General features: G+C 39.0%; 1 protein-coding gene across 8 annotated transcripts in view; it reads right to left on the reverse strand.

The window, feature by feature from the left end:
- TMEM182 (transmembrane protein 182) overlaps positions 1–18,618 on the reverse strand; it is a 395,595-nt gene that overhangs the window by 373,681 nt on the left and 3,296 nt on the right. For 7 of the 8 annotated variants that reach the window (XR_009566205.1, XR_009566203.1, XR_009566204.1 and 4 more), the window contains exons 2-3: positions 3,245–3,344; positions 1,492–1,590 (exon numbers count right to left, since the gene is read on the reverse strand). Coding sequence is in view for 2 of the 8 variants with exons in the window: in XM_030838696.2 (XP_030694556.1) it covers positions 1,492–1,534 (43 nt within the window). In the remaining 6 variants the exon portion in view is untranslated. The remainder of the gene's footprint in view (positions 1–1,491; positions 1,591–3,244; positions 3,345–18,618) is intronic. The other variant, XM_030838697.2, reaches the window with a different exon arrangement.

Genomic DNA, 18,618 nt, shown 5'->3' on the forward strand with positions numbered 1-18,618 from the left:
CAAGCACAGCTGCGTCCTCACCCCTTTTCCTATCCGGACCCACACCCGCTCCATAAAACGTCATGTTAATGCTGTGATATAAGCAGATGCTACATCCTTTGACAAACTCAGAACAAAATTATAATGTGTGGAAATACAAATTTTATATAAAGATGAAAAAATGGATGAATGATGTAAAAATTCATTAAGTTCCGTGATGGTTAATTTTATGTGTCAACTTAGTTAGACTATGGTGCCCAGTTGCTTGATCAAACAGTAGTCTAGATGCTGCTATAAAGGTATTTTTTTAGATGTGATGAGCATTTACTATCAGCAGACTATAAGTAAAGTAGATTATCCTCCAGAATGAGGAGGTTGGCCTCATCCAATCAGTTGAAGGACTTAAGAACAAAGACAGGTTTCCTGAAGAAGAAGGAACTCTCCCCAAGACTGCACCACAGATATTCTACCTGAGTTTCCAGTGTTCAGACTCAAGACCACAACATCAAGTCTTATCTGAATCTCCAGCTGCGGGCTTGCCCCAGATTTCAGACTTGCCAGCCTCCACAACAGCATGAGCCAATTCTTAAAATTTCTCCATCAATCAATCAATCAATCAATCAATCAACCTCAATCTCTCTCTCTGTATACACACACACACACACACACACACACACACACCCATATATAATCCCCTACTGACTGTCCGGAGAATCCTGACTAATACACATTTATTCAGAATGTTAAATATATTAAGTATCTTCTTTGAAAAACATATTTTTTGGCTTTGTTTATGACATTGGTAAATTCTGTGCCAACCCTAGTTTTAAGGTTTGGATAAACAATATTAAAAACTTCATGAAACCAGCTGAGAATAAAGTTGACATATTGAGCTTATGTACTTTCTAAAATTAGATTTGTGTACACAAATATATATTGTGTACTTTCTATAGAAACTTAGTTTATATATTTTCTATAGAAAAAATAGTATGAAAACATGAAAGAATTCAGGTAATCATGACTCCCAGTTAATGACATCAGACTCTACTTCTTCTGTGGGATACCACACACAGCAAAGTTCAGTCATTTTGTAGAAATACAGTAGCATAATCATAATCTTATGTGTAACAACTGCAAAAAAATGTTTTAAAATCAGGGTGTATATTACAATATTTTCCATTTTCAGACCAGTTTTACATCTTAAGGAGCAGTTCTTCTTGATGTACACCACTACTTTTCATATCAGAAAACACACTTTAAAAAAAATTATCTTTATAAGTGGAAAGCAAATTACAATGGCTTTAATTTTAGACCAAAGTTGTATTTTATTAAGATTATAAATGGTGTTTTAAAAATGGCATCTTATTATTTTATATATAACAGACTGATATCAAAAAACATGTTGAAATTAAAAATGTTAAATTATTTTTTAATCGCCCACAGAAATGCTGTGGTGGGCATCTTTCAGAAAGAAAGGCCCCTCTCAAGGGCCTTGAGGCAAGAGGTACTTACTAACTGCAGAGTCATAGGAGGTCGAGTTGTGCTCTCCTCTCATGAAGGGATATGGCGACAGGTAAGCATGCGTGCAGTTCTTCAATGGTGGCTGATTGGCTAGGAAGGAGAACAAAACAAAGGCATTTGTTACTGAGAAGCTGAGTGAAGGTTTGCTCCTAACAGAAGAGAAATACAGGATCTGGGGGTACACAAGCAAAATAAAACTATAGGTTAGATCGACAAATTCAGAGAATTATTGAGTAAGGGAGGAAACTTCCTTAAAAACCTCATATGGTAAATAAAGCACAGGGGACCTGGCAAGTGGATTCATTTAAAACATCTGGCGCATGACCTAATTCAAGGGAGAGAACGCCCTTAATATCACCCCAAGATTGAAAGCACCAGATTTCATTCGTTTTCACAACTATATTCTCCAATTCCTAACATAATGCCTAGCACATAGTAGGTATTCCAAAAATAGTCATTTAAAAATCTAATAAATTTCGATTTAACCTTTATTGGTTCTAATTAATAGAAAATTTCTTCTATATTCTATTTTCAGGGAAAAGATGTAAATGATAGACCATACAAGTTAATAATTCAAGTACATTTTTAGCATTTGAAGAAACCACAAGAAAGAACTTTAATGTTGTTTGAAATCTTGAGGATTTCATCATATACCCTCTAAGGAGTAAAATACTCTTCCCTTCTCTAAGTCTTGGCAAACTCTTCCTCTTGCAAAGTCTGACCTACTCCACTTTACCAAAGTCTAAATAATCTTCACTGGCAGATCACAGGCTTATTCTCCTCCCCCAAATGACAATCAGAAACTCTATGAAATATTTCTCTCAAAATGCCATTTCATCATTACTTTGTTCCTTTTACATATGCCATTTACCGTTGACTCGTCTTCTGTGATCTCATATTTGTATGTTATATTCCATGATCTTGACTATTGTTTAAATACCATACTTTGATTTATCACAGGAGTATTTTGATAAGAAGACTGATAATTTCAACCCACAATAAGTCTGAGGGTAATAAACAGTTCTTTCATTGCTGGATGCAATAAGATAAAGGCTAGCTATTTTCAGTGAATTGATTTTCAAAGATTAACACAATACAGAAAAAGCAGTTGAAAGAATGCATCATATTTTTAAGGAGCTATTCTACTTCAAAAAAGAACTTTAAAGTTTCTATGAGAGAATGGAAACATCAAAAGCAAAGCATTTCTGAATATTGCCCACAAACTTGGTTTAAGCCCAAACAGAGCAAGCTTTCATCTGCCACTGCTGATCACTGTTTTGTTATAAAGAAGATTTTTTTAAACTTTGAAGCTATTAATATAAAATAATACATCTTTAATTCTGGATTTTTAAACTTGGGATTTCAAGCCCCCCAAAATAGCCAAAAGAAATAAAAGCATTTATTTGCAACATAGCAATAATAGACACTCGAAAAAAATACTATAGATAATATCTGTTTTGTTTGTTAGGGCTGGTGTATTTTAAACATGAGCGAGGAAACAGCGGATTATTCAATTCTGCCATAAGTATTCAGACTCCAATTTCATGTTAGAAAATAAAATAATTGTTCCTATAGCCATTTCTACTTAATAAAAAGGAATCACTTTATGAACATTTGGAAGATATCCTATTGAGATTCTACAACTAAGAATCCAATCCTATTTTATAAGTGACATGCACCAAATGAGAAACTGTTCATTTTTATTTTAAAGCCAAGGGGGAAAATAAAGCTGAATTCCACTTACTGTACCAGAACTGCCAGATATTGGAATCATTCTCTTCCACAATCCCATTAAACCAACATCTCCAGAAGAATCCTTCATGGTGGAAAGTGACGTTTTCTATCTGTACAGAACGCAAATGAAGTAACTTGCCATCAACACAAGGAACATAATCTAAACAGTTACCTCCAGGAAATTTTTTAAGCAATGTATTTTTTCCCAAGTAATGATGATCAGTAGCTTTCTACATATCTCTTCTATGAAGAAAGAGACATTCCACTACCATTTTCGGATTTCAAGAGGATACATAAAGCTATGCTCGTTACTATCGAGTACAACAATATTTTGAAGAAGAAACGCACATTCTGTTCACCTGAACACTTTCCCACTTCAGTCGCAAGAAGCCAATAATCTGATCCAAAAGCCACCAAAAAGAGTAAAACCCCCAAAGCACCAAAGAGAGCCCCAAAGAAGATGGCAATGTTTAGTCTCATTTTCAATTCACTGGCTTCCCTTTAAATAAAATAAGAAAATAAAAAATAGCTAACACCTAGCTCCTCAACCAAAAAGAGCAAAGATTTTTGAACAGGCAGAATCTTCTTGAGAAGTGTCTCTTAGCTTCTGTTTCGGTGGCTTCGCACTCGCACCCAGCCGGTGGATTTGTATTGCCTTTGCTCTGCCCTGGAGGGACTCCAGCCCAGCAGCTGAGAATGGCTGACTATTTTAGGATACTGATTGAGGAGCTGTCTCTCTCCCATGGGGATCAAAAAATAACTGACCTTCCCCTGACTGTGGAGGGCAGTATCAGGAGCTGGCCAGAATCATCGTTACTGCTGCTGGGTAATCCATAGAAGTGGAAAGAAGACGGAATGGTATGAGGTCATTGACGGCACTGGCCCAAAGTCTTAAGTGTCTGAACAAGCTCCTCTTAATCCAGAATGACCATTACAAACCCAAAGACACTGAAGACTCTCTTTGAAGATATATAAACCGCAGCTATAAAGAACCACAAAGACCTCTCTTGGATATAACTGAGGTTGTAATTAGTATCTTAATCCTTTTTGGATATTTGTGGGATATGACATAATTAGTGGGTTGACAGATCTAACGTAACAGCAAGTACAATTCAGGTTTTAACCTATACATTCATAAGTGTATTTAAAAGATCAAGAATATGGTAACATAACCTACTTAAAGTAGAAAAAAATACTTTTATGTAGCATACACTATGACATAAAAACAGCACTTTATATAGCAGCTCCCAGATCTTGCACAAGTTATTCCAAATAATCATCTCAAAAGTGCACTAATGAAAAAAAAGTCTCAAAAATATATTACTTTCTGGATTAGGATGAAAGAATGTGGTCTACTTTTTGTTTCCTTCATTTTAAATATTCAACCTCCTCAAAATATGGATCTTACCTGATACCCATACAAGTCACCAAATAGCAATGAATCTATACTTTCTTCATGTCTATCCTCTATAGCTCACTTCTTTTTGTTCCATGTCTAACTATGCCCGAGAGCATTTTTTTAAGTATTTGTGTAATATTTTAAAACTTTCAGTCTCTATAGCTATTGTTTTTTATAATCCCAGTTGTAACACAGGTCACTGCATCTTCTCAAGAGGCATCTGAACTCTACCGACTTCCTTCACCACTTCTGTTTGACATGGGATAGATCCTTAGATAATGAAATTAGCAAGGGCAAAAAGACAACTCCTTAGTAAGGATGTAGGGCCTTGACCAGCTCCAGCTATATGCAATCAGAAGTGCCCAAGAGTCATGAATGGAATTCTAAGTCATAGAATCTTTTTTTTTTGAATTTTATTTCATTTTTTTATACAGCACGTTCTTATTAGTTATCTATTTTATACATATTAGTGTATGTATGTCCATCCCAATCTCTCCCAGTTCATCCCACCACCACCACCCCACACACTTTCCCCCCTTGGTGTCCATACGTTTGTTCTCTACATCTGTGTCTCTGTTTCCGCCTTGCAAACCCGTTCATCTGTACCATATTTCTAGATTCCACATATATGTGTTAATATACGATATTTGTTTTTCTCTTTCTGACTTACTTCACTAAGTCATAGAATCAGTGACTGTGAGGGTTAAGTGGAATTTGAGAGTACATCTGTGCTGATCCCTCATCTAGTGTTCAAATCTCCTTTATAAGACTCTGCAGATCAACAAGCCATGCCATTTTCAGCCGTTTCATTTAAGGACATCAATAATGTCCATAGCTCTGCCTTAATTTCTGCCCCAAACTCCTTCCCTAAAGGTTCCAGTCTTAATCGTATTCTGTCCCCTAAGGCTGTACAGCACGTTTAAACTCTGTCGTATGACAGAGCTTTCTGATATTTTGAAGAAGCAATCATTTCGTACCTCCCTCAAACCCCACTCCACCCCTTAATATAGGTCTTCATTTTTCTAAGCTAAACATCCCATTCCTTTAAACATCCCTTAGAGTGGAACAACTCCCAATCTCCTTGCTGTTCTGATTCTTTGCTACAACCTGCAAGTACTTGATTGAGGTGAGGCATAGCGAAATATTCCGGGTAGAATCTAACGAAGTTAATATCACCACCTTTCTTATTTGGATGCTGTGATGAGCAGAATAATGGGTTCCCAAAGATGTCCATACCCTAATCCTAAATATAATCACGTAATCTGTGAATGTGTTACCTTACATAGCAATATCCTGGATTATACAGGTTGACCCAATCTAATCACATAAATCCTGAAAAGAAAAGTAGAGACTCTTTCCTGACAGTACTCAGAGAAAGAAATGTGACCCCAGAAAAAGGGTTGGAGAGTCGCTGGTTTAAAAATGTGGGAAAGCGACCACACGCCAAGGATTGTGGGCAGCGTCTAGAGGATGGAAGAGGGAATAAAACAGATTCTCTCCAAGAGCCTCCAGGAAGGAATGTTGCCCTACCAACACCCTGACTTTGGGGATTTCTGACCTCTGGAACTGCAGGATAGTAAATCTGAGTTGTTTTTAAGCCACGGACTTTGTGTTAATTTGTTACACTGTTACAGCAGCAATAGGAAACTAACAAAGATGCTGTTCTATAATTAATACAATATAAGATCAAATTAAGGGGGTTTTTGTTGGGGGGGGAATGCATCTTCAAGAAGTGCTTACTGAGAACTTGCGAGGGTCCAGGCATTTTATCAGATACGCAGGGCCTGACCTTGAGGAGTTCATGAGCTAGTGAGAAAAAAAGATTCTTCAGAATGAGGTACCTAAGGTTGTAATAAGCTTCTGGCCGCCCCAGTCACAGCCTCCTGCTCAGCCACACACACCCCCAAGACGACTGTGGTTGTGGTTTTGCGGCTTTACTGTAGGTGACAATGCTGTTGTTTGCAGAGGAAGAGGAATCCTTTTAGGAAGGTTTTATTTAATTTATTTATATTGTAATGACATGTAAAAATCTATGCATTAATACTAAATCTTTTACACACACACATTCACAAACACACACACAAACAACTGGATTTTTAAAATAAGTAGAAAGAGTGCAGGATCTATTATTGCTACAGTTCATCTCAATTTTGGTTTCGGTCACAAACAAAAAATCGTCTTTCTGGATGAGGTCTATCAACTAATATTTTTTCACCATGTTTTGGTGTATCCAAAAAGGTATACGCATCATTATCAAAACGTATATTTATCAAAGCAGCTACTAATGTAACCAATCTAATTGTTTCCAACCATTCGTTCGTGGGCATCCATTTGAGAAAGATACCGTAGACTACTTCCGACATCATCAAACTGAACTCCTTTAGCTCAGTTATCCTCAGTGCTTCTCACAGTGCTTGACACACAAGGGGCACTAAGATAAAAAGAAAAATCCATTTGTATTAGGACTCTTGGCTGTGATACAAATACGTAGCTTCCTGAGCTAGCCAACTGGTAATCCATCAAGAAGAAATGGCTCTGATCTGGCCTGCTGTTTGTGAAACTTGGAGAAGTGGATTTTAGCAGGGTCTGTGCTTCCTCTGTAGATAACCTCCCTATCAAACTACCACTGGCATTTTTCACAGAACTAGAACAAAAAATTTCACAATTTGTATGGAAACACAAAAGACTCCGAATAGCCAAAGCAATCTTGAGAACGAAAAACGGAGGTGGAGGAATCAGGATCCCTGACTTCAGACTATACTACAAAGCTACAGTAACTAAGACAGTATGGTACTGGCACAAAAACAGAAAGATAGATCAATGGAACAGGATAGAAAGCCCAGAGATAAACCCACCCACATATGGTCACCTTATCTTTGATAAAGGAGGCAGGAATGTACAGTGGAGAAAGGACAGCCTCTTCAATAAGTGGTGCTGGGAAAACTGGACAGGTACATGTAAAAGTATGAGATTAGAACACTCCCTAACACCATACACAAAAATAAGCTCAAAATGGATTAAAGACCTAAATGTAAAGCTAGAAACTATCAAACTCTTAGAGGAAAACATAGGCAGAACACTCTATGACATAAATCACAGCAAGATCCTTTTTGACCCACCTCCTAGAGAAATGGAAATAAAAACAAAAATAAACAAATGGGACCTAATGAAACTTCAAAGCTTTTGCACAGCAAAAGAAACCATAAACAAGACCAAAAGACAACCCTCAGAATGGGAGAAAATATTTGTAAATGAAGCAACTGACAAAGGATTAATCTCCAAAATTTACAAGCAGCTCATGCAGCTCGATAACAAAAAAACAAATAACCCAATCCAAAAATGGGCAGAAGACCTAAATAGACATTTCTCCAAAGAAGATATACAGATTGCCAACAAACACATGAAAGAATGCTCAACATCATTAATCATTAGAGAAATGCAAATCAAAACTACAATGAGGGGCTTCCCTGGTGGCGCAGTGGTTGAGAGTCCGCCTGCCAATGCAGGGGACACAGGTTCATGCCCTGGTCTGGGAAGATCCCACATGCCGCGGAGCGGCTGGGCCTGTGAGCCACAGCCGCTGAGCCTGTGCGTCCGAAGCCTGTGTTCCACAACGGGAGAGGCCACAACAGTGAGAGGCCCGCGTTCCGCAAAAAAAAACAAAAACAAAAAAAAACAAAAAAACTACAATGAGATATCATCTCACACTGGTCAGAATGGCCATCATCAAAAAATCTAGAAACAATAAATGCTGGAGAGGGTGTGGAGAAAAGGGAACACTCTTGCACTGCTGGTGGGAATGTGAATTGGTACAGCCACTATGGAGAACAGTATGGAGGTTACTTAAAAAACTACAAATAGAGCTACCATATGACCCAGCAATCCCACTACTGGGCATATACCCTGAGAAAACCAGAATTCAAAAAGAGTCACGTACCAAAATGTTCATTGCAGCTCTATTTACAATAGCCAGGAGATGGAAGCAACCTAAGTGTCCATCATCGGATGAATGGATAAAGAAGATGTGACACATATATACAATGGAATATTACTCAGCCATAAAAAGAAACAAAATTGAGTTATTTGTAGTGAGGTGGATGGACCTAGAGTCTGTCATACAGAGTGAAGTAAGTCAGAAAGAGAAAGACAAATACCGTATGCTAACACATATATATGGAATCTAAGAAAAAAAAAAGTCATGAAGAACCTAGGGGTAGGATGGGAATAAAGACACAGACCTACTAGAGAATGGACTTGAGCATATGGGGAGGGGGAAGGGTAAGCTGGGACAAAGTGAGAGAGTGGCATGGACATACATACACTACCAAACATAAAATAGCTAGCTAGTGGCAAGCAGCCACATAGCACAGGGAGATCAGCCCGGTGCTTTGTGACCACCTAGAGGGGTGGGATAGGGAGGGTGGGAGGGAGGGAGACGCAAGAGGGAAGAGATATGGGAACACATGTATATGTATAACTGATTCACTTTGTTATAAAGCAGAAACTAACACACCACTGTAAAGCAATTATACTCCAATAAAGATGTAAAAAAAAAAAAAAGAATCCATAGTAGACTCTTATTTAGAAATAAAATAGAACTATCCAGGGGTCAAAAAGTATCTTTCTTCTTCAGAAAACTGGACCATTTGTCTACCATCGGAAACTCCTAATTTACCATGATTCCTAAAATGCTCCCAGCAATCATTCAGTATCTCTTCCCCAAGTTCTCTCGGCAGCTTAAAAAACTGTCTATACTCCAGGGTGATTGTTAAACAGCTGCTGTGTCCTCATGATCTCTTTACAAATTCAGACGTTGGATCTTTTCCCTTTCAGCCTCTTTTCTAGACCAGGTGATGAGGGGAGACAGACATATCTCAGCACCAACCTCAACTCACAGTAATCCTATAATAGAACAACTCCATGGCTACTGTACGTGCCCACTCCTTTAGTGAATACTGAATCTGTTTTACGCTGATATGATTGTCACGGTGAATCTGCAAGAGCACAAGCATAAGCATGGTGTCTAAGGTTCAGTCCTGTGGGAGACCTTGATGGTCAGAAATGTAAATGGAGGTGAATGATAATAACTAATACTCATGAGCATCTGCTGTGTAGCAGACACCATCCCAAGCATATTAGATGCCTTGAGTACAAGTAAGTCTTCAGTAGGTAGAATATGAAATAATCCATGTCTTGGGTGGGAATTTCAGCATCTAAAGGTCTTCTTGGTAGGAGTTAAAGATGTTCCTGGTCGCATGAGAAGGCCAGAGGTAAGCAAAGAGAGCTCTGCATGGGGTCCCACTGCCAAAGGCAATTCACAATAATTTGTTTATAACTTTCAGTCTGTCCTCTGGATCCCTGAGGCTCCATGAGAAGGCAACGTGGCTGACTGAGGACCAGGAAATGACCCTCCAGGATCCGGTGAACCTGGGACAAGAACAGGAACTGCAGGGACCAGCTCTCATTCCCACGTTCTCCCTTGTTACTGGTATTTCAGAACGAGTATTTCATTGAATTAAGAAGAGGCGGACTTTCCTTTCACAGATGACTGATATTGGGCAAACGGTTCAACTCTGAGTCTCTGAGGGTATTTTTTTTTTAATTGGAGTATAATTGCTTTACAATGGTGTGTTAGTGTCTGCTTTATAACAAAGTAAATCAGCTATATATATACATATATCCCTATATCCCCTCCCTCTTGCGTCTCCCTCCCTCCCACCATCCCTAAGGATGGCACACTTCTGAGACATTATGTCTATTAACCTGTTCCTTCTCACGACTCCCAGTGTACAAGCCAGGAGACCGAAGCGCAGTGACATACGCCCCTGCCCAGGGTTGCCTAGGCGGGAGGTGGGGCTGGCACGTGGTTAGCATTCACTGAGTGTTGTCTTAATGAATGAACAGGGAGGTATTTAGGACAGGTTTCTCTGAGTTTTTTTAATACGGAAAATGGGAACAACGCTTCGGAAGATGACTGGGGGTATCGAGTAAGAGGACGTGCATCAGAGGAGCTGGTGCACCACACACATTAGGCTTCTCTTCTATCCTGCCTTTAGCTGGGGATCATTCTTGATGAAAAAATATATATTTTTAAAAAGAAAAGAAAATAAAACTCCCTATGCTAGCATCCCAGATCTGACTCAGGTTTATTCCCACAGGCTAACTTCTCACCAAGGGCTCCCAGCCCTCCTCTCACCCATACACACCATCCTCCCTCCTAGGTCACCAGCAGTTCCCCAAATCTCTGCCCATTCTGCTCCCCTCAGACGAGAAGTCCCTCCTCTCCCTCCTGGCTGATGAACTCTTCATTAATCCATTCCACAAACATTCACCATATGCTGCGGTGTGCAGTATGTTCTTCTAAGTGTTGAGTTGCCATCCGCACTCTCCAAGGAGACTGTATTCTACACCCTATACCACTTTCCCATATATTTAACTACACTCCTGCCCTTCTAGACAGTTGTCAATTCCTGTGTCTTGAAAAAAACTGGGTCAAGAAATTTTGTTCAATGAATAAATTAATAATGAATGAATAAATGTGCCATGGACAATCTGCCCCATTATCCTTCAAGATGTTACTAGGGACACTGGTCCCAACATCTACAGTGTCCCATTATGAAGACCTGGAGGAAATTTCTGGATGCTAAAAAAATGTTGTGTTTCCACAGAGCACTACTGTTATTTTTCATCTTAGAGACACTATACTTGATTCATTTGACAAATGCATATCACTTGCCTGTTCTAAGACAGGGTGCTGTGTCCTAGAACCGTGACAGTGAATAAAATGTGCTCTCTATCCTCAACGAGCTTAATTCTCATGGCACTGAGAGTACTTTTCTTCATTTTGGTACCTGGAAAGCTCGGGGGCAAATGTGCAAAAGGTGATGTCCCAGCTTCCTGCTTCCCTCCCCTACCCTGACTTCCTTAGTTTCCTTTCTGTGTGCCCCTGACTTTCTCTCTCTCACACACATATTTTTAACCTATTATTTTGTATGTGTTTATGTAAGCAGCTTCAAATACTTTTGAGAACAACATAAAGACTAAACAGTGAAGCAAACAAACATAGACACTTTGTGAAATCAGATATGAGAAGTCACCATGTACCAGTTGCGTTTTTCCATTCTGAAAGATCCTTGAATTCTCTGTTCATCCCTGCCTTTTTTCCCATCATTCTGATTATTTCTACTGTCATAATTTCACTTGGCAATCCTCCCGACTTCCTGGAAATAGCATCCCCTTTAGAGTCTCTTGTCATTGAGAGAAATTATGGCAAAAATGTTTTTAATTTTTCAATCTAAAAAATTTATAGTCAACCTTTTAAAATCTTGAGGATACAAAGATCAATAGCATTCCAAGGCGGTGTGGTAAATTTTTTTTTAACAGATTAAATAAAACTTGACAACCAAAGGCTAGATGACCATAGACAATGGAAGGCTTTGCCTATTTTGATTAAATGTCTTTTTATTTAGTTAACTGTGTTTTTTAATCAATAAATACACTAAAACTTGGCAGAAATCCCAAGCCATGCTTAATTTGTGAGTGACAAGGAGCAAAATATTTTTTTCTAAGGTCATAATTTCTAATCCTGATATTGTAATAGTCTTAATTATCTCAAAATAATTAATGAAACTATCTAAACATTCTCCAAAACAATTAATTCTGGTTCACTTTAGTTTAAAACAAATGCAAGAATGGCTCACCATCCAAAAGTGCTGAACAAACGTGTAAACAAATATACAAATCAAACTTCCAGAAAACTGGAGTGGTTTTTGGAGATTTTCGGGTAGATTCTTTTTTGTCTTGGAATAATATATTGCAGAACCACAATACTTATCTGCCATTCCAACATCCAAAATTTCTGAACACCAAAAGCTTTGGCAAAGCAAACCTGATTGGCATGAGGGTGCACATAAGCTATCGTGTGAATTCTTACATACTTGACTTCACAAGCATGAACGTGTTTGACTACAGGGCTCGCCAGGTTCCACGGGGGGTGTTAAGTAATGTACGGTATATGCATGTTGCTACTTTTTCAAAATCCTCAAAATTCTGAGTCCTAAATACACCTGGCCCTCAAGGTTACGTATAAGGTTACATATAAGGCCCTCAAGGTTACATATAAGGGATAGTGGCCCCACAGTCCTAGACACAAGGCAATAGACTAAATGATGACCCTAAAATTAATTGTTTTCCCTGTGATCACGATTGAAACAGATTTTTCCTGCCCATGAACCATTACTATATGTCTCTGTGACTCTAATGACCTTTGTAAATCTGTTCTGTGTTACGGTTCTCGGTTCTTGTGTGTCATCCTCCCTGCTACCTCCCCCATCCAACAATATGACAATAGGACCACAATCTGGAATTTTAAGAGATTATTTTCACAAGGCTTCTCATCTTACACAGAGTACAGGAACAACAAACAAACTCTATGGGGGTGATAAGAGGTTCTGTTTTTGTTTACTGCTACATCCCTAACACGTAGCACAATGCTTTATGTACGTGCTCAGTAAAAACTTAGCTGACCAAGCAGCAATCTTACTGAGTTGAATTAAATTGGGTTGAACATTGCCATCTGCTGGCCACAGTAAAAAATTGCATTCCATGGTACACTATGGTCCACTGGGATTTTTATATAATGCAAATATTGTAGAGCAAGGATTTGCTATTGGGATTTTTATATCACACAAATACTGTAGTGCAAGGATTTCCTATTTTCACAGGATATGATGCTGAACAGCCTTAACTAAGATGATGCCATCAAAGCACCAAGGCCCTGATAAATACTTATGCTGAACACAACTGTATCAGGATCCACAGGCCCATTCACTTCATTAATGTGGGCAATTTACACTCCACCAAATTAAGAGCTACTTACACAAGTAACTCAAACAAAGGGAGTTCTATTACAAAAATATCTTTCACTTTGTAAAAGTGTCCGACGCCTAGCTCCAAGTTCAATTCCCATAAAGAACTCTTAGTGCACTTAAGTGCATTAACTCTTGAAAGGCACAAAAAACTTGGAACATATTTTTTTAAAAACCTGCCTTCAATTGCAATCAACACACAAAAAAAAACATTTCAGAAACAAAACTGAGGACAAAGGGGAAATTTTCTGATACATGAAAATAGAAATGAAAATTATGTAACCATAGGAATGTATTATATAAACAAATACACATTTAACGATTATAATTTTGATTTAATTTACTCATCCCTTTGTCTCGTTGTATTTCTTTCTGAGGGTACATGTATATTCCATATACCAGAAGCCTGTGAATGAAAACGTTCCCCTCTCTGGTCTCCTGGCTGTCAAAGTGCTTTGCATGAATCTTGCACACATGACTTGAGTCTTAATCTAGAGAAAGACACTTTTATTTATCCTTGGCTCTGGGGATGTTGCCTTCCCCTTAAATACCTTTGCCACTGGGTCTTTCTTTATTTGTAAAGATGAAGATGGACTTTTACATTTCCATTCCTAAGACTTTTCCAAGAAGGGATTTGTGAAAAGCTCAAATGAGCCCCAGGTCTGTGAGCCAGCACAGGTCGACCCCAAAGGAAAGACAATCCAATTCATGAGAGAGTGTGGGAGGCAGGGAGAGACACACCCGTGTGACCTTAGTGCCCCCTGAGGGTCTCGTGGGGGGAAAGTAGCTGGTGTTGCATTGGTGTGAAATTACAGCCAGAATGCAGGCAGAGGGTCTGATGGCTGCAGGTGCTACAGACTTCCCTTCATGTCCCGCTCAGCCAAGTCCCTTAAGTTCTATTTAATTTAATTACACGTGTGGTAAGGGGTGAAGGGAGGACTTATCAGCATACTCAAATAGCACAAAAGCTAAGTAATAAAAAAGACAACAGCGACAAAATAATAACACCCAGCACTCACTTTGTCCTGAGCATTAGTCTAAGAGCTTTGGGCTTATTAAGCCATTTACCCTCCACAATAACCCACTGTGATAAGTGCTGTGGTTTCCCCCATTTCATCATCGAGAAAATCAAGGCAACTCTGAATCTCTCTATGGCAGAGTTCGTTATTGCGGACTGATTTGTTACTCTTCCCCAAATTCATCTGTTGAATCCCTGGCCACCACTGTGACTACATATGAATCAGGACCCATGAGGAGGTAATTCCGGTTAAATGAGGTTGTAAGGGTGAGGCCTTAACGTGTCACCCCAGAACACGGAGATAAAGTCAAGAGTTAGATGCTCTAGGCAGATCTCAGTTCAGCATCAGTTGTCAAAGAAATACTACAATGTGGAAAAAGCAATAAGGCTTCCATTTCCATCTTGGAGTTTATAGAGAACTGGGAAGAGCATTCTGCCACCTTCTCCGCAAGTAAAAGGTAAGACTAACTTCAAATGCATGACTTTTCTTGAACCCATGGGAGAATCAAGGTCTCAGGTAAACAGTCAACCAACTTGTGTTTCTGAGGAAAACTTGTCTTTCTTCTGTGGGAAGAAAAGGGACCCAAGCTTTGGGGAAATGCAGAATGGCAAGCATGTAAGTTCCTAAGAATATTCAGCTAAAAAGTTCTAATGATTTGCATTTCTCTAATAATTAGTGATGTTGAGCATCTTCTCATGTGCCTTTTGGCCATCTGTCTGTCTTCCTTGGTGAAATGTCTATTTAGGTCTTCCGCCCATTTTTTAACTGGATTGCTTGTTTTTTTGATATTGAGCTCCATGAGCTGTTTGTATATTTTGGAGATTAATCCTTTGTCTGTTGTTTCATTTGCAAATATTTTCTCCCATTCTGAGGGTTGTCTTTTTGTCTTGTTTATGGTTTCCTTTGCTGTGCAAAGGCTTTTAAGAGTAATTAAGTCCCATTTTGGAATATTACTCAGCCATAAAAAGAAACAAAATTGAGTTATTTGTAGTGAGGTGGATGGACCTAGAGTCTGTCATACAGAGTGAAGTAAGTCAGAAAGAGAAAAACAAATACCGTACGCTAACGCATATAAATGGAATCTAAAAAAAAAAAAATGGTACTGATGAACCTAGTCGCAGGGCAGGAATAAAGAGGCAGACACAGAGAATGGACTTGAGGACATGGGGTGGGAAGGTGAAGCTGGGGCAAAGTGACAGTAGCATCGACATATATACACTACCGAATGTACAATAGTTGGCTGGTGGGAAGCAGCTGCATAGCACGGGGAGATCGGCTCGGTGCTTTGTGACCACCTAGAGGGGTGGGATAGGGAGGGTGGGAGGGAGGCTCAAGAGGGAGGGGATATGTGTATGCATATAGCTGATTCACTTTGTTGTACAACAGAAACTAACACGGTATTGTGAAGCAGTTGTTCTCCAATAAAGATCTATTTTAAAAAAAAAAGGTCTAATGAATCAATACAGGCCAAGTGTGGTCAGCATGAAGACCCTGCAGGTCCCAATAAAGGAGGATTTGATGAGCTTACTTTTTCTCAACAATCCTTGAGATCCTTTCCCATCTCGGTATTGGCTGGGAGAGCAGAAAAGCAAGCACTGCCAAACCACTGACCTCCCTCCCCTATGGAACAAAAGCCTTAATCTGCATGGGGAAGAGCAACAAAATTGTCACATTAGGGCACTGGTGGAAACCCTCTGTAGCTGAGTGAGACAAGAGGTTAATAAAACAAGAAAGAAAGGGATAGAGAGAGAAAGAAAGGAAGGAAAGAAGGGAGGAAGGAGGAACTTTCTCCCCCTGAGAGAGAAGCAGGACTATGCACAGAGCATGCAGAATTGTACAGAAACTACTCTGTATGAATCCATAATGGTGGATACAGATCCTGATACATTTGTCCAAACCCATAAAACATGTAACACCGCGAGTGAACCCTTAAGTAAACGATGGACTCTGGGGGATATAACTACCAGTCAGTGTAGGTTCACTGACTATAAGAAAAGTACCACTGTGGTGCAGGACGCTGGCGATCAGGGAGGCTGGGTTTGTGTGTGTGGATACAGAGGATATATGGGAACTCTCCGTATTTTATGCTCCAGTTTTCTGTGAACCTAAAACTGTTCTAAATAATAAAGTCTACTAAAAAGAAAACAACCAAAAAAAAACCTCTGTCCCTAAGAGAGGAGCTGGAATATGTGATGCCAGGCCCAGCACTACAGCTGAAAGAGGGATGGGAGCATTTGTGAAGGCTGCACCCCCAAGACTCAGGTTCGCAGGGCCCGTCTAAGACAGAGCCTGGCTGAGACACAGTTATCGGAGAATGCTCCCCTCCCCTGCCGGCCACCAACATGCCAACATGGGTCAAGTACAAAAAACACTGGAATATACCTAGAACTGTAACAGAAATTTGGCACTGCAGGCATTAGGTACTGGATAATTCTGTTGTGGAGGGTGGGGTGCTGCCCTATGAGTTGTAGGCTATTCATCAGTATCTCTAGTCTCTATTCACTAGACGCCAGTAGCACACCCCAAATTCAAAGATGTCCCAGGCAGCGCCAAATGTCCCCAGGAGGCAAAATCACCGTAGTTGAGAAACACTGCACTAGAGAAAGGTCAAGAGTATGGTGTCTGGAGGGCAACCACAGCAACAACAAACTACAGTCTCAGACCACTCTCGACCAGATTAACACACACCCTCACACTGAAGGACTGGCAGGAGGAAAAGTGTGTGTATATATACGTACTAGTATAATTTCACTATTACTGTCCTATACAACATGCCAAGCTTTCAACAAAATATTACAGGAACGTGAAAAGCAAGAAAAACCAGTCTGAGTTCTACTTCCAGAATGACAGTCAGGGCAGTTCCACGGATCCATTCCCCAGTGAAACTAGTATAACTCGTGAAATCTATTTAAAACATCTGACCATTTAAAGTCTAAGAAAATTGTCCTAAAAGCAAAGAGCAAATGAAGAAACATTTATTCAAAAAAATCTACTTAAATTTTGACAAGAACAGCAAGAGTCCTTGACATTTTAGCCATGGCCCACTCCCTCCTTATCTCGCAAAATTTACAAAAAATAGTAATTCACAATAGACTACAGGCCTAAATGTAAGAGCTAAAACCATATAACTCTTAGTAGAAAACACGGGTATAAATATTCATGACCATTAATTAGGCAATGATTTCTTATATGTCGCAGCAAAAGCACAAGCAATACAAAAATTAGATAAACTGGACATTATCAAAATAAACTTTTGTTCATTAATGGACACTATCAAGTAGGTGAAAAAATAACCCTCAGACTGGGAGAAATATTTGCAAAGTATATATATCTGATAAAGGACTCATATCTAGAATATATAAAGAACTCTTACAACTCGATAATAAAAAGACAAACAACCAGTTTAGAAATGGGCAAAGTGTCTAAACAGATATTTCTTCAAAGAAGATATGCAAATGACCCATAAGCACATGAAAAGATGCTCAATATTATCGCCCATCAGGGAAATGTAAATCCACAATCATTAGATAACAAGTGTTGATGAGGATGTAGAGAAATTAGAACACTCATATATTGCCGGTAGAAAACAGTTTGACAGTTCCTCCACGTTTAAACGTAAAGTTACCAAATGACCTAGAAGCTCCACTGTGAGAGAAATGAAAACACATATCTCCACAAAAACTTGTACACAAATGTTCACAGCAGCATTATTCATAATATCCAAAAATTGGAACCAACAACCCAAACGTCCATCAACTAATGAAGGAATAAATAATATGTGGTATAACCATACAATGAATGTTATTTAGCATCCATACTACCATATGGATGAACTAGGAAATCATTATACTAAGAGAAAAAAAAGTCACAAAGGAACACATATTATATAATTCCATGCATTCTGAAATATCCAGAATAAGCAAATATAGAGTCAGAAAGTACATTAGTGGTTACCTAAGCTTTGGAGGGCTGGGGGTTTGGAGGGTTATGCTTAAGATGTGCAGGTTTTCTTTTTGGAGCGATTAAGATATTTGAAAATTGATTTTTATGATGGTCGCACAATTCTGTAAATATTTTAAAAGTTACTGAATTACACATG

Source organism: Globicephala melas, chromosome 12, assembly GCF_963455315.2.
Source record: "Globicephala melas chromosome 12, mGloMel1.2, whole genome shotgun sequence".
NCBI lineage: Eukaryota > Metazoa > Chordata > Mammalia > Artiodactyla > Delphinidae > Globicephala > Globicephala melas.